The sequence below is a fragment of the Eptatretus burgeri genome, chromosome 2 (assembly GCF_056783735.1).
Source record: "Eptatretus burgeri isolate ZD-2024b chromosome 2, Ebu_testis_v1, whole genome shotgun sequence".
In the NCBI taxonomy this organism is placed as follows: domain Eukaryota; kingdom Metazoa; phylum Chordata; class Myxini; order Myxiniformes; family Myxinidae; genus Eptatretus; species Eptatretus burgeri.
In genome coordinates, this window is record NC_140962.1 from 55,203,276 (window position 1) to 55,216,183 (window position 12,908).

At 50.4% G+C, this 12,908-nt stretch overlaps 1 protein-coding gene across 2 annotated transcripts in view; it reads left to right on the forward strand.

Annotated features, from left to right (window-relative positions):
• The window catches only part of LOC147032082 (nidogen-2-like), a 269,860-nt gene that overhangs the window by 218,983 nt on the left and 37,969 nt on the right, over positions 1-12,908 (forward strand). For both annotated transcript variants that reach the window (XM_085869381.1, XM_085869380.1), the window contains one exon: positions 1,603-1,803. In XM_085869381.1, the coding sequence (XP_085725507.1) occupies positions 1,603-1,803 (201 nt within the window). The remainder of the gene's footprint in view (positions 1-1,602; positions 1,804-12,908) is intronic.

Sequence of the window (12,908 nt, forward strand, 5' to 3'; positions counted from 1 at the left end):
GGGGGAAAATCCCAGGAGTGATCGGCTTGGCTCTGTTGTTGTTGTTGTTGTTGTAATAACCGTCATCCATGTTTACGCCGTTCTGAGGGACCCGCCCCAACCGTCATTTCTGTTTCCTTCTTCGGGTGGCTTTCTGGGAGTGGTGTTTTTGTTTGTAGAGGAGGGTCGCTGTGTTGTGGAGATTGACGAGGTTGTTGAGTTGTTCTATATATATATACATATATATATATATATATATATATATATATATATATATATATATATATATATATATATATATATATATATATACAGTGCTCCCTCACCTATCGCGGTTAATGCATTCCAGACCCACCTGCGATAGGTGAAAATCCGCGAAGTAGAAACCACATATTTATTTAATTATTTAAAAATATTTGAACACTTTTTTCATCTTTTTTCATGTCCATCTCATCTTCCACATGTTCGTCGGCGCCGCGATCTTGAGCAAGTTGAGTGTACGTATCATACAGAGACTTCGCCTTTGTGCGGATTGTGTTGCTATCCAGCGCGATATTATTTTTTCTGCAATCACTAATCCAGAGAGACAATGCAGATTCCATCCCAACCATCAACCTTATTACGCGACGTCACAACCCTCTTAGCAGTTTTATTGAAAGAACCAGCTGCCGTCGATCTTATATTCTTCTCGTCCTTCTTAATATAATGTACCGTAGATTCATTGAGGCCAAAGTGGCGCCCGACAGCCACGTACGTTCTCCCTTCCTTAAGCATGTCGAGAAGTTTCACCTTTTCGATGATGGTTAGAGTCTTCCTTGAGTGCTTGGATTCAGGTTCAGAAGACTTAGAAGCCTTAGAAAAAACCCGCGATGTAGTGAAGCCACGAAAAGTGAACCGCGATATAGCGGGGGAGCACTGTGTATGTATGTATATATATATATATATATATATATATATATATATATATATATATATATATATATATATATATATATATATATATATATATATATATATATATATATATATATATATATATGAATGTATCGAAGGCTCAGTGGAAGCCACACCTTCACACTGAGTGAGAGTGGCAAGTGCACATCCTGGATAGAAAGCAGGCAATAATCCATGAATAACTTAATGGCAAAACCAATTTGATATCACATAATTCTTGCAACTAAAGTTTCAAAAAATTGGCTCTGAGAGGATGGTGATGTGAATGTTTCAAGTTTTCTCATTTCACACATACTCTTCACACCCATTGCCTCTTCACATTTGTTCAAGCATATTATTCTTCAGTATTAAAAGCAGCTATTTCCACAGAATTGAACAACACCATGTTTCATGGTGTATTATAAATCAAATTGATAACACATCACAAAAGAATTAAATTTAAGCAAAGAAGGAGATAAGCAAAACAATGGTCTTGCACCAGAAGTCCATTGCCAGGGAGAGAAAATACTGATTATCGCTTTGTTACCTGCACTTGGTGGTTTCACTCTGCACACTGGATTTGTCGATTAATTTCCATTAAACAGAGAAAAATCTGTCACATATGCTCTTCAAACAACAGTTTATGTGCACGTTGCGATTATCTTGACATCCATTTTTCATCACGACCAGAACAAGCCAGTACAATGTGCCAGCGTTGGATGGAGGTTGTGCTGGGCTCGGCGGAAGGGCGCGTCGTCTACGTGCCACAGTGCGATGAGCACGGAGCCTTTAAGCCTACTCAGTGTGGTCCAGCTGGAGAATGCTGGTGCGTGACAATGGAAGGACGAGAGATTCTTGGGACGCGATCTAAACCTGGCATTCATCCTGCTTGTGAGTCTTTCATGAGCTGTGGTTACTTACCTCCGTACTTCTGTTATTTTTGTTTTATGTTTCTGATGTTTAAAAATGTTTTCTTAATGATGCTTTGTTTCTTCAAAGTTGCATCGGTATGTCATGTCATGGATATCATGCATGAACATTGTTGGTTATATTATATTTTAAGCCTTTAAAGTGTTGCACCAAAAGTTTTATCCCAAGCTTATTTTACAATAGCATCTTTCTCTATCTGTCAATCGTTGTTAGTTTTTTTTGGAAGTTTTGTTCCTTCATTTCCCTGAGAAAGGAAGTCTACGTCCTGCCCAAGTTGAGCAGTCTAACCACAAGGTGGCTCAACACTCAGTTTTGTGAATAGTGAAAGATAGTACTTAGAGTGATGCTGGTGCAAAATGAACCTTGAAAGTGTATTGACGCCAGCCTCAACAATGGAGAAATCACAACTGCTGAAGATTCTGAGAGACAAAGCATAATCAAAAACTTCTATATTGTAACATGGAAAGGGGGAAAAAGGGGGTGGAGGGTGATGATCCATCAATACATTGTCTAAAGAATAACGAGGTTTCTGCAGTCTGTGTGTTCTCGTAGCTTCGATTTGCCCAGTTTCAGTATATTTTCAGAAGTAAGTCTCATTGTAAAATGTGCATTAAGGAGTTGGTGAATGTAAACCTTAAGGTAGCAAAGAGTAAGGTTGTGTTGGGCGAAAACTCTTGTGAGCAGGCGAGGTTGGGTGGAGGACTTGTGTCCACAGAAAGGAACAAATAGCACTGTAAGAGCATTTTGTGTGACATAATGGACGCTTTCAAGGTTCCACGAGTAGAATGGCCATCCCAAAGTCGCCTCACAAAGGACCACAGGAGAAGCAGCCTTGTGTGCTGAGGGAAGGGGGGGTCTCCTCGATTTGGGGGGGGGGGCAGGACAGACACTGTTTGAAAGTGCCGCCGCCACACAGTGGAGTGGCCAATGGGGACCAGCTGTGGGTGGTTAAAACACTGCTGGAGCTCCAGACCCATCCTGGAAAGTGAACAATTGGGACCAGCCGTGGGATGTCGCAGGGAATAAGAAAAACTGATACACATGTGCACGCTCTCTCTGCTTCCGTCACGCGCCATATAAGGGATGTGAGGAGAGTTGGGTTAACATTGCCCTGCGTCATCATTGCGCCTCTTCGCTTTCATGCCCCAAGCTGCACTGAACGCACAACCATTCTCATCCTGCAACCACAACCACCTCGTGCCGCCAAATGTTCTTGCCTGTACAGTTCCCATTTATTGTATGAATCCAGTATTTTGCCACCATAACCTTAGGGTTACGATTTAGATCCCCTGCATATAAGATTGCATCTCCACATATCCCCACTTGTGTCTGTTGACTGCTTGGTTTGTTCCATCTTATTTGTAACATGTTGTCTACCATTACCACTGCTATTCTTTTGGTCATAAATCATTTATATTTGTAAGAACCGTTTTCCCACTTTTTGCATTTCACACGCGTATCACCGCCAGGTTCGGCTTTCATTTGGGTTCTCCTTGGGGAACATTCACAAAAAATGCAGTAAAATTATAATTTTGTTTCGGTATCCATGGATGGTCTCACACCTTCTGGCTGAGACTGTCTGTGTCGATGGACCCTGTCCGATCCAAAGCAGATGTATATATATATATATATATATATATATATATATATATATATATATATATATATATATATATATATATATATATATATATATATATATATATATATTGTTGCGGTTGAGGAAATTCGCAAACCACCATTCAGGTCCCGTAGGTGAGATATCTCTGTAAGTACATGTGTAGTTAGCCCCAAACCCGTTGTTTTGAGGGAATAAATGTGATTAATTCGGGCTGCGACGCTTTGAGATAGTCGTTTTTCTGTTCTATCTTTATTTTGAACCAACCACGTCTCAACCGCCATCACCAACAACCACCAACCGCAACGCCGCTTCACAACAACAATGCCAACAGCCACGACCTTTACCTTCACAACTCGCTCCCGCAAACATCGCATCACCGCCATTCCAAACGTCGCCATGGCCATAAACCACCACAATAAACCCTCCACCACCTTCACCTCTCCTTCTGCAGCCATTCCCGCACCACTTGTGAACGCCGTGCGTCAGGCTGTCCTGGCCTCGTACGGGACGCGTGCCGAACCGTGAGTGCGAAGTACGGCCTTTCCGAGGAGAATTCGGATCAGGAATGATACACGCCCACCTCTGATCCGTACAATCAGCAAGCGCGGGGCAGTTTGGCCCCGCCTCCAGGCGCGTCAGAGTAGAATCGCGATATGCAAATTCTAGGATCAGGGGAGACTCACGTCCCTTTTCCTCCGTCCAATGGGCGAGCGTGGCTCCACCCCCAAGCTTGTTCTGATCCAGAAATTTGCATATGAGTTCTCCTGCCGGCCTATAAAGTGCCGAGCGCAGGGTAGAGTCAGTTTCGGAAGAGTCAGTCTGGAGAGGTCAGAGAGCCGAGTGGAGCTCGCAGTCTTTCGGGGTTCGGAGTCTGTCGGGGAGCTGCAGAGAGAGGAAGCCTGGAGCTTGGAGCGCGGTCGAGTCGGGTTGGAGCGCGGAGTGAGTCGGGAGGCGAGGGCGTACACGTGGTTTGCTGCAGTCGGCTGAGGAGAATTGTGGAAGAGGCCGAATAGCTCGGGTCCGAGGCAAGGAAGACGGCGGTCGGCGACGAGCTCGCAGTAGAATCGCTCGTCGCGGGACCCAAGCAAGCCAGCTATCCTCTTTACCCAGATCATCAACAATTCCCCCCTTTTTTCCCCCCGCGCTGAGATAGTGCGAAAAGGGGGGCCCCGTTCCCACCCCACTCCAAACAGTGCCAACGAAACCCGCGAAGGAGCGCGGAGTCAGGGCGCCACCGCGCCGCCACTTTTGCGGCTCATCACAAAGACACGGGTAGGATCCACCCGGTCTCGCGGACCTGACCGCTCTTTCAGGTCCCGCGCAAATATTGGCCCATAGGCCCCGTCTGCCTCCTTGTCTTTGAGGGTGGCCCTTTTCTTTTGCTTTTGAGTAAATGTGTTGTTGGCGCCGTCTGTAAAGTAAAACTGTTTAAGTGTTGCCGTGTGCTCGTGTAGTCAGTAGTAGATCTGCATTGTTGTGTTTCTTTTGTTACATCTGCTTTTGGTGCATAATTGTTGTAATTGTATATGTGTGCTCTCCGTGTTCCGCGGAATAAATGTGCATTATGTTGAACTGTTTTTCCCGTTTCGCTTCGTCTTTTCTTTAATTGAATCTCCATCTTGCTTCACGTAAAGGGTTGGTAGTGGGCTTAATACGCCCGATAATTAATCGGAACCGTCGAGGCCGACGATAACACCGCTCGGTTATCCCGATAGTATGGAACGGGTCGCTTAAGGGACCCGTGTCCGGAGTCGACCTGCGGCGAGGTGCGATCGCCCGGTCTACCCTCCGCGTGGGTACTTAGGTAGGTCGAATTTGGCGAACAACCCTATCCCACGCGGGGGCCGATTGGCACGATCGTGGGGAGGCCAAAAGGCCCACCCCGTGACTAGCTCCCGGCGTTAGTCCGAGAGTGTCACGACAGAATTGTCCGTCCAGTGGGCGACGTGCCGCAATTCGAGTTACGTGGCCGTTCGCTCGCCGGCGGGCGCGAATTCGCAACACTGGTGTCAGGTCGTGGGACACAAACCCATCCCCCTCCTCGCGGCACTGGTGTCGGAGAGTGGGAAAACGGGCTCTCCTGTCTCCAGCTAAATTCACGGGAATCGGTCCAGGGGTGAGAGGAGCGAACCCCGATTCCCTCCAAATTACGAGCGAGTTAAATTAACCCCTTACGAGAAATAAGATGGAGTCTCAAGGCGAGCGGGAGCCGGGGGTATTAGAAATGGATTTAGAATGTGTAGAATCCATGGTCCAGGATGAAATCCCCTTGCAGGAAATGTTGGTTGTGCAGGAACACGAACTCCCCCAACTGAACCCAGAGCCCGAAATAGGTGCGGTGGCGGCCGCGGTGGATGACACCTCCCCTCCTCCTCTCCGCCAAAACCCCCCGATCCTTGCCGAATCGGCTCAGCTGAGTGCACCCGAGATGGCCCAGCCATGCGCCATGCTGGCGGCAATGAACAAGCAAATGGAAACGAATGCGCAAGGAATGAAGGAAGAAATGAAAGAACTGCAGGGTGAGATGCAGCAAATAGGCCGAAGCCTGCAGGTGGGCATGAAGGCGACAACGGTGGAGATTAAAATGGCGACGCCACGTGTGGGAGCGAACGAGCTGGGAGGGGGTGCAACGGCTGTCAGGCCCGCGGTGGAGGCGGGTAAGGAGAAATTAATTCGGGGGACGTATTGGGCGAGAACATGACGGTGACCGATAGGGAAAAACTCATTTGGGTGACGAAGACGTGCACGAGGGAGATAAGAGACGAGGTGAAAGGAATTGGGAGGGAGAGAAAAGAACAATTAAGACGGAAAGCAAGGATGAGGTACGCGGAGATCGTAAAAGAGCAACGAGTGAAACAGAGGGAAGGACGGGAGCGACTTAAGGAGAAAGCAAGGTTGACCTACGTAAAGATAAAGGAAAGACGCCAGAAAGAAGCAGAGACCAATAGACACGAGGAGACAACAGAAACTAATAAATGTACAGAGACACGAGAGATACATGGTGAATTGGACGGGGTTAGAGACGCACACACACACATAGTTAGTGGAGGACGATGAGGGTGAGCTCGCGGAGCGTGAAGGGACCCAGTGCGAGCAGCGGGATAGCCTCCTCCAGGAACGAGAAGAGGGAGTATGCCCCCTTGAGGCGAGTCACGACCAGGTGGGTTCGGTCGTGCTTTGCGAGGTTGAGGGGAGGAGTGCTGCGAACAGGTGCACGGAGAGCTTGGGGGTATAGAGGCCCCGGAGACCCTTGTGGGGATACGAATCCCCAGTGTGGTTGTCCCCGTGTGTGTGGTGTCGAGGTGTGTGTTCACGAGTGTGGCGAAATTCGTGCTGCAACGCACGCATAGCGCGGGTGCAAGGGCGTGTGTGAGAGCGACCGGGTGGGTGACAAAGACCCCGTGTGGATGAGACCCCAGGTGTGAGTGCGCCCCCGTGTGTGGAAGCGACCCCATGTGTGAGTGGTGTGGTGGCGAGTGTTCCGGAGTGCGTGCTCCTCAGCACGCCGTGTGTGGATGGGACACCGCGGGCGAGTGCCCCGCGTGTGTGAGTGGTATGGTTTGTGTAAGGGAAATGGCACGAGTGAGTGAGCGGCCGAGTGTGAGAGAGACAGCGTGTGCAAGGTCGCTGTGTGTGAGGGAGATGACGGTTGGCATGCGGGAGCACGCAGCTGCGTCTCCCGGTGTGAATGTGAGTGTAATGGAGTGGTGTGTGAGCGTCGTGGCACGCGGGAGTGCGTGTGTTGAATGGCGACGGGGACGGCGACAGAGGGACAAAAGCCGAGTAGCGGCTGTACATGTATTGGTAACCGTGCCGGGTTCACCCAGCAGCGAGCGCGAGGTCCGTGCTGTGCAACGCACGAGGCCGCCACGTGCTCGCTTGCGGGAGTGAAGCCCGGTCCGGAAACGAGCGCGGTGAATGTTGCCGATCCCGCGACGGACAAAGTTTCTGCAGGATTATGGATTTGGACCAGACGGGTTCTCCACACGATCGTGTGTGTTAAGCTCCAACGGGCAGAGCACATGTGTTCGCGTGGGGAACCCCTCGAGACGTGAGGCTTGTGTTTTTTTTACGCGCCGGGTGACGTCATGGCTGCGTGTGTGGTTGGAATCCGGCAGGAGGGTGAATCCCTGCCGGATGGTACCGTCCAAGAGGGACGAGGGACGCGAACAGCTGCCATGACGTCACGCCACAGGTGCGCGGCTGTGAATTACCGCGCTGGTGTGCAGGTTGCGAGTTGCCGCGCTAGTGCTGCACATGTGGAAAAAAAAAGCAAGCCTCGCTTTCGGGTGAACAGGATTTCCTGGGCAAGGGGTGGATGATCCCCTTCGCGTGGGCACAGGATGGAAACTAGCTAGGGGGAAGGGTTAGCTTAGTTAGACCGGCTCCATGGGGCAGGGGTAAGTCCTCATGGGGCCCGTGGAATGGATTAGGTAGAGGGATTTAGATGAGATTTAAGTTGGGAAAATGGAGTATGGGATTATTTTGGAGACAGTGACAGACTTGTGGATGTGTAGCGGGGACGTAGCTTAGCTACGTAGTGTTAAATGGAACGTGCTGTAGTTTAAGGGATGACGTGGGAGCACGAGTTAGTTAGGGGAGGTAGTTAGCAGGATGGCAGAGTTCGGTGGTGTGTGTGTTGAAGAGTTGGTGAGTTGAGTGGAAAATGTGCTTGGTGAGTGAGTGAGGCCAGCGGGTCTGTGTGTATGGAGTGAATGGGGAATGCATGGTGCGATGAGTGATTGGGGGGAGGAGTGACTCCCACCCAAGGAACCCCGGGGTCAGTGTAGAGTGAGTTAGGGGGTCAGTTAAATTGACAAAATGGAGGTCGTTTTGTTGTTGGTGGGAATATAGGCTCGAAACCCGCTTGGAGAGGTGCAGGAGCCCTGTTGACGGGCTTGGAGCATGGCTGCGAAAGGTGAGTATCGCTGAGTGGGTACCCCGGGCACCGGGCTAGTCGGCCGTAGTAGGCCAAGGGCCCATGGGGGGCCAGGATAGCGTAGTGGGCACGGGTGCGCCCGCATGGTGCGGGGGCCCGGGCGCCATTGGCCACGTGGGCAGTGTCGTGGGCACGGGTGACCCTCGGAAAGGGGCCCGGGAAGCCACCCTGCCACGTGTGCGTTTCAGGGGAGTCGCCAAGGAGGGCACTCCCCGGTGTTTAGGGAGCTGGTAGGCTCGGAGGCAGTGTAGTGCCCAGGGGGTGCCATAGCTGGAGATTCGGCAGAGGGTAGTGCCTGCCAAGGGGAGCCACGCGTCCCAGCCATGAGACCGTGTGAGGGCACAGAAAGAAAATTGGGGGGCAAGGCCCGAAATTGTGAGGATACCAACACAGGCGACTGGAATATGGGTTTTTAGAACCAATAGCTTAAGCGAGAGGTGCTTGTTGAAAGCCCCGGGGTAGTTTAACAGTTAAATGGTTAGGGTAGATAGGAAGTGTACCCCTCCCCACCATCCATCCCTTCGCTCTCGTTGTGGGCCGCTGGACCCACTTTGGGTTAAGATCGCTGAACTCTGGAGAGGCCATTCTGAGGCTTCGTTGGGCCTCGACGCAGGACGCGAGTTCTCCCTTATTCCCCTCCGGAAGGGAACATAGGGGTTGGGAGTAGGCTAGGTGACTATAGGTTAGCCGAACAAGGACGATAAAGGGGGTTATGGGACGAGTTATAGTGGGGAAATAAAAATAAAAACAACAAAAAAATAAGTTGGGGCAAAATTGGGTTTTTTACAAATTAAGGGGGTGGGTATGGACAGAGACAGGCAAAGGCGATAGGTGGGAGGGATACCGTAGGGTAGGTCCGAGCCCGCCTTCTGTGTGGCCAGCACCACTGCACTCCCTCCACCAACCTCCATCTCAAGGCAAAAGGCTGGCCAGCTTCATCTGCTGGCTGTGTTGCTGCAAGGCCTGTGCCAGCCCACTTCATCTGCCGGCTGTGTTTTGCTGCGAGGCCTGTACCGGCCGGATCGTCTGCAGCTGTTTTCTGCAAGGCCTGTGCCGGCCAGATCATCTGCCGGCTGTGTTTGCCTGCAGCGGCCTGGTTCTGCAGGCTTTGTTTGCCTGCTCACCTTTGCCATGCCATGCCCACGGCCCATGTTCACCAGCCCCCGTTCAATTTTGCTTTGCCCACCCCCCTGTTCATTGCCATGTGCGCCAGGATCAAGGCAACAGTTTGCAAGCTGCGAGAACTGCCCTGTTGGCAGCTACAACACGGGCCTGCAGTGGCGGCCCGTGCACCGTGTTTGCGTCCATCCATTCATCCATCCAGCCATCCATCCATCCATCCATCCATTGTGTTCATTGCGTGTGCCACTTGAGCTGGCACGGAGACTGCGTTTGTGCAGCCCATGCACCGTTGTGGTTCACTGGGTTCATTTTAAAAAAGGAAGGCCTTGGACTGCGTGTGAGCAGCCGGCCACGTTCCCTGTCACCTGCATTGTTTGAGCCAGAGACTGCATGCGAGCAGCCTGGCTCCCTGCTAACTGCTTTCTTTTTGCAGAGTTCATTGATCCTGGGCCATGGTTTAGTGTAAAATTTGTAAGTTAAGATGTATTGTACTGTAAATATGAGTGCACCCCCGGCATGTCTGTCTTAGCACCGGCAATTTTATTTGTCGTCCGTGTGAGTGGGTTTGTTTAGTTAGTTACTCAGCCCTCAGGTTAATTATTTTCAGGACACGAATACCATGAATGTCGCACTCAGGGATCCGTAGGTAAAACGTACTAGGGGAGAACTACACATGATGGCACACGAAAATTTGACGACTCGGGACGAGTCTGTAAAAAGGGGAGGGGCTAGTGTTGCGGTTGAGGAAATTCGCAAACCACCATTCAGGTCCCGTAGGTGAGATATCTCTGTAAGTACATGTGTAGTTAGCCCCAAACCCATTGTTTAGAGGGAATAAATGTGATTCATTCGGGCTGCGACGCTTTGAGATAGTCGTTTTTCTGTTCTCTCTTTATTTTGAACCAACCACGTCTCAATCGCCATCACACAACAACCACCAACCGCAACGCCGCTTCACAACAACAACACCGCCAACAGCCATGACCTTTACCTTCACAACTCGCTCCCGCAAACATCGCATCACCGCCATTCCAAACGTCGCCATGGCCATAAACCACCACAATAAACCCTCCACCACCTTCACCTCTCCTTCTGCGGCCATTCCCGCACCACTTGTGAACGCCGAGCGTCAGGCTGTCCTGGCCTCGTACGGGACGCGTGCCGAACCGCGAGTGCAAAGTGCGGCCTTTCCGAGGAGAATTCGGATCAGGAATGATGTACGCCCACTTCTGATCCGTCCAATCAGCAAGCGCGGGGCGGTTTGGCCCCGTCTCCAGGCGCGTCAGAGTAGAATCGCGATATGCAAATTCTAGGATCAGGGGAGACTCACACCCCTTTTCCTCCGGTCCAATGGGCGAGCGTGGCTCCACCCCTGAGCTCGTTCTGATCCAGAAATTTGCATATGGGTTCTCCTGCCGGCCTATAAAGTGCCGAGCGCAGGGTGGAGTCAGTTTCGGAAGAGTCAGTCTGGAGAGGTCGGAGAGCCGAGTGGAGCTCGCAGTCTGTCGGGGTTCGGAGTCTGTCGGGGAGCTGCAGAGAGAGGAAGCCTGGAGCTTGGAGCGCGGTCGAGTCGGGTTGGAGCGCAGAGTGAGTCGGGAGGCGAGGGCGTACAGGTGGTTTGCTGCAGTCGGCTGAGGAGAATTGTGGAAGAGGCCGAATAGCTCGGGTCCGAGGCAAGGAAGACGGCGGTCGGCGACGAGCTCGCAGTGGAATCGCTCGTCGCGGGACCCAAGCAAGCCAGCTATCCTCTTTCCCCAGTGCATCAACAATTGCCCCCTTTTTTCCCCCCACGCTGAGATAGTGCGAAAAGTGGGGCCCCGTTCCCACCCCACTCCAAGCAGTGCCAACGAAACCCGCGAAGGAGCACGGAGTCGGGGTGCCGCCACGCCGCCACATTTGCGGCTCATCACAAAGACACGGGTAGGATCCACCCGGTCTCGCGGACCTGACCGCTCTTTCAGGTCCCGCGCAAATATTGGCCCACAGGCCCCGTCTGCCCCCCTTGTCTTTGAGGGTGGCCCTTTTCTTTTGCTTTTGAGTAAATGTGTTGTTGGCGCCGTCTGTAAAGTAAAACTGTGTAAGTGTTGCCGTGTGCTCGCGTAGTCGGTAGTAGATCTGCATTGTTGTGTTTCTTTTGTTACATCTGCTTTTGGTGCATAATTGTTGTAATTGTATATGTGTGCTTTCCGTGTGCCGCGGAATAAATGTGCATTATGTTGAACTGTTTTTTCCCGTTTCGCTTCGTCTTTTCTTTAATTGAATCTCCATCTTGCTTCACGTAAAGGGTTGGTAGTGGGCTTAATACGCCCGATAATTAATCGGAATCGTCGAGGCCGACGATAACACCGCTCGGTTATCCCGATAGTCCGGAACGGCTCACTTAAGTTGCCCATGTCCGGAGTCGACCTGCGGCGAGGTGCGATCGCCCGGTCTACCCTCCGCGTGGGTACTTAGGTAGGTCGAATTTGGCGAACAACCCTATCCCACGCGGGGGCCGATTGGAACGATCGTGGTGAGGCCGAAAGGCCCACCCGTGACTAGCTCCCGGCATTAGTCCGAGAGGGTCACGATAGAATTGTCCGATCCGGTGGGCGACGTGCCGCGATTCGAGTTACGTGGCCGTTCGCATGCCGGCGGGCGCGAATTCGCAACAATATATATATATATATATATATATATATATATATATATATATATATATATATATATATATATATATATATATATATATATATATATATACATATACATATATATATATACATATACAAATACATATATATATATATATGTATATATGTATATATAAGTATATATATGTATGTATATATATATATATATATATATACATCTTCTTCTTCTTCTTTCGGCTGCTCCCGTTAGGGGTCGCCACAGCGGATCATCCGTATGATCCGCATAGTGATTTGGCACATGTTTTACGCCGGATGCCCTTCCTGACGCAACCCTGGTCGCCTCTTACGACACAGGGATAAGGTACACCTATTTTAACCGGGGTATACACTGGCCCAGTATACTGGTACTCATTTCGCTGACCTCGGAAGGATGACAGGCTGAGTCAACCCCCTGGTGTATTAATTCAGTGGCCCAACGGGGCTTGAACTCAGGACCTCTTGGATCCCAAGCCGCTGCCCTAACCACTGCGCCAACACCAGGCTATATATATATACATATTAGGGCGCTATTAGCTACTATGGTAAAAATTCAAATTTGCAATAGAAGTTTGCAGAACCTTCCAAATGGTGAGGTTTCATGAAAAACTAAAATCTTCCAAGTTTTATTAAGATTAAATAATATTTAGGACTTGCGCAGGCACTTGACATCCTTCTCCATTAGTTTCTTCTCCCCAGCTCCCCACTTGGACAC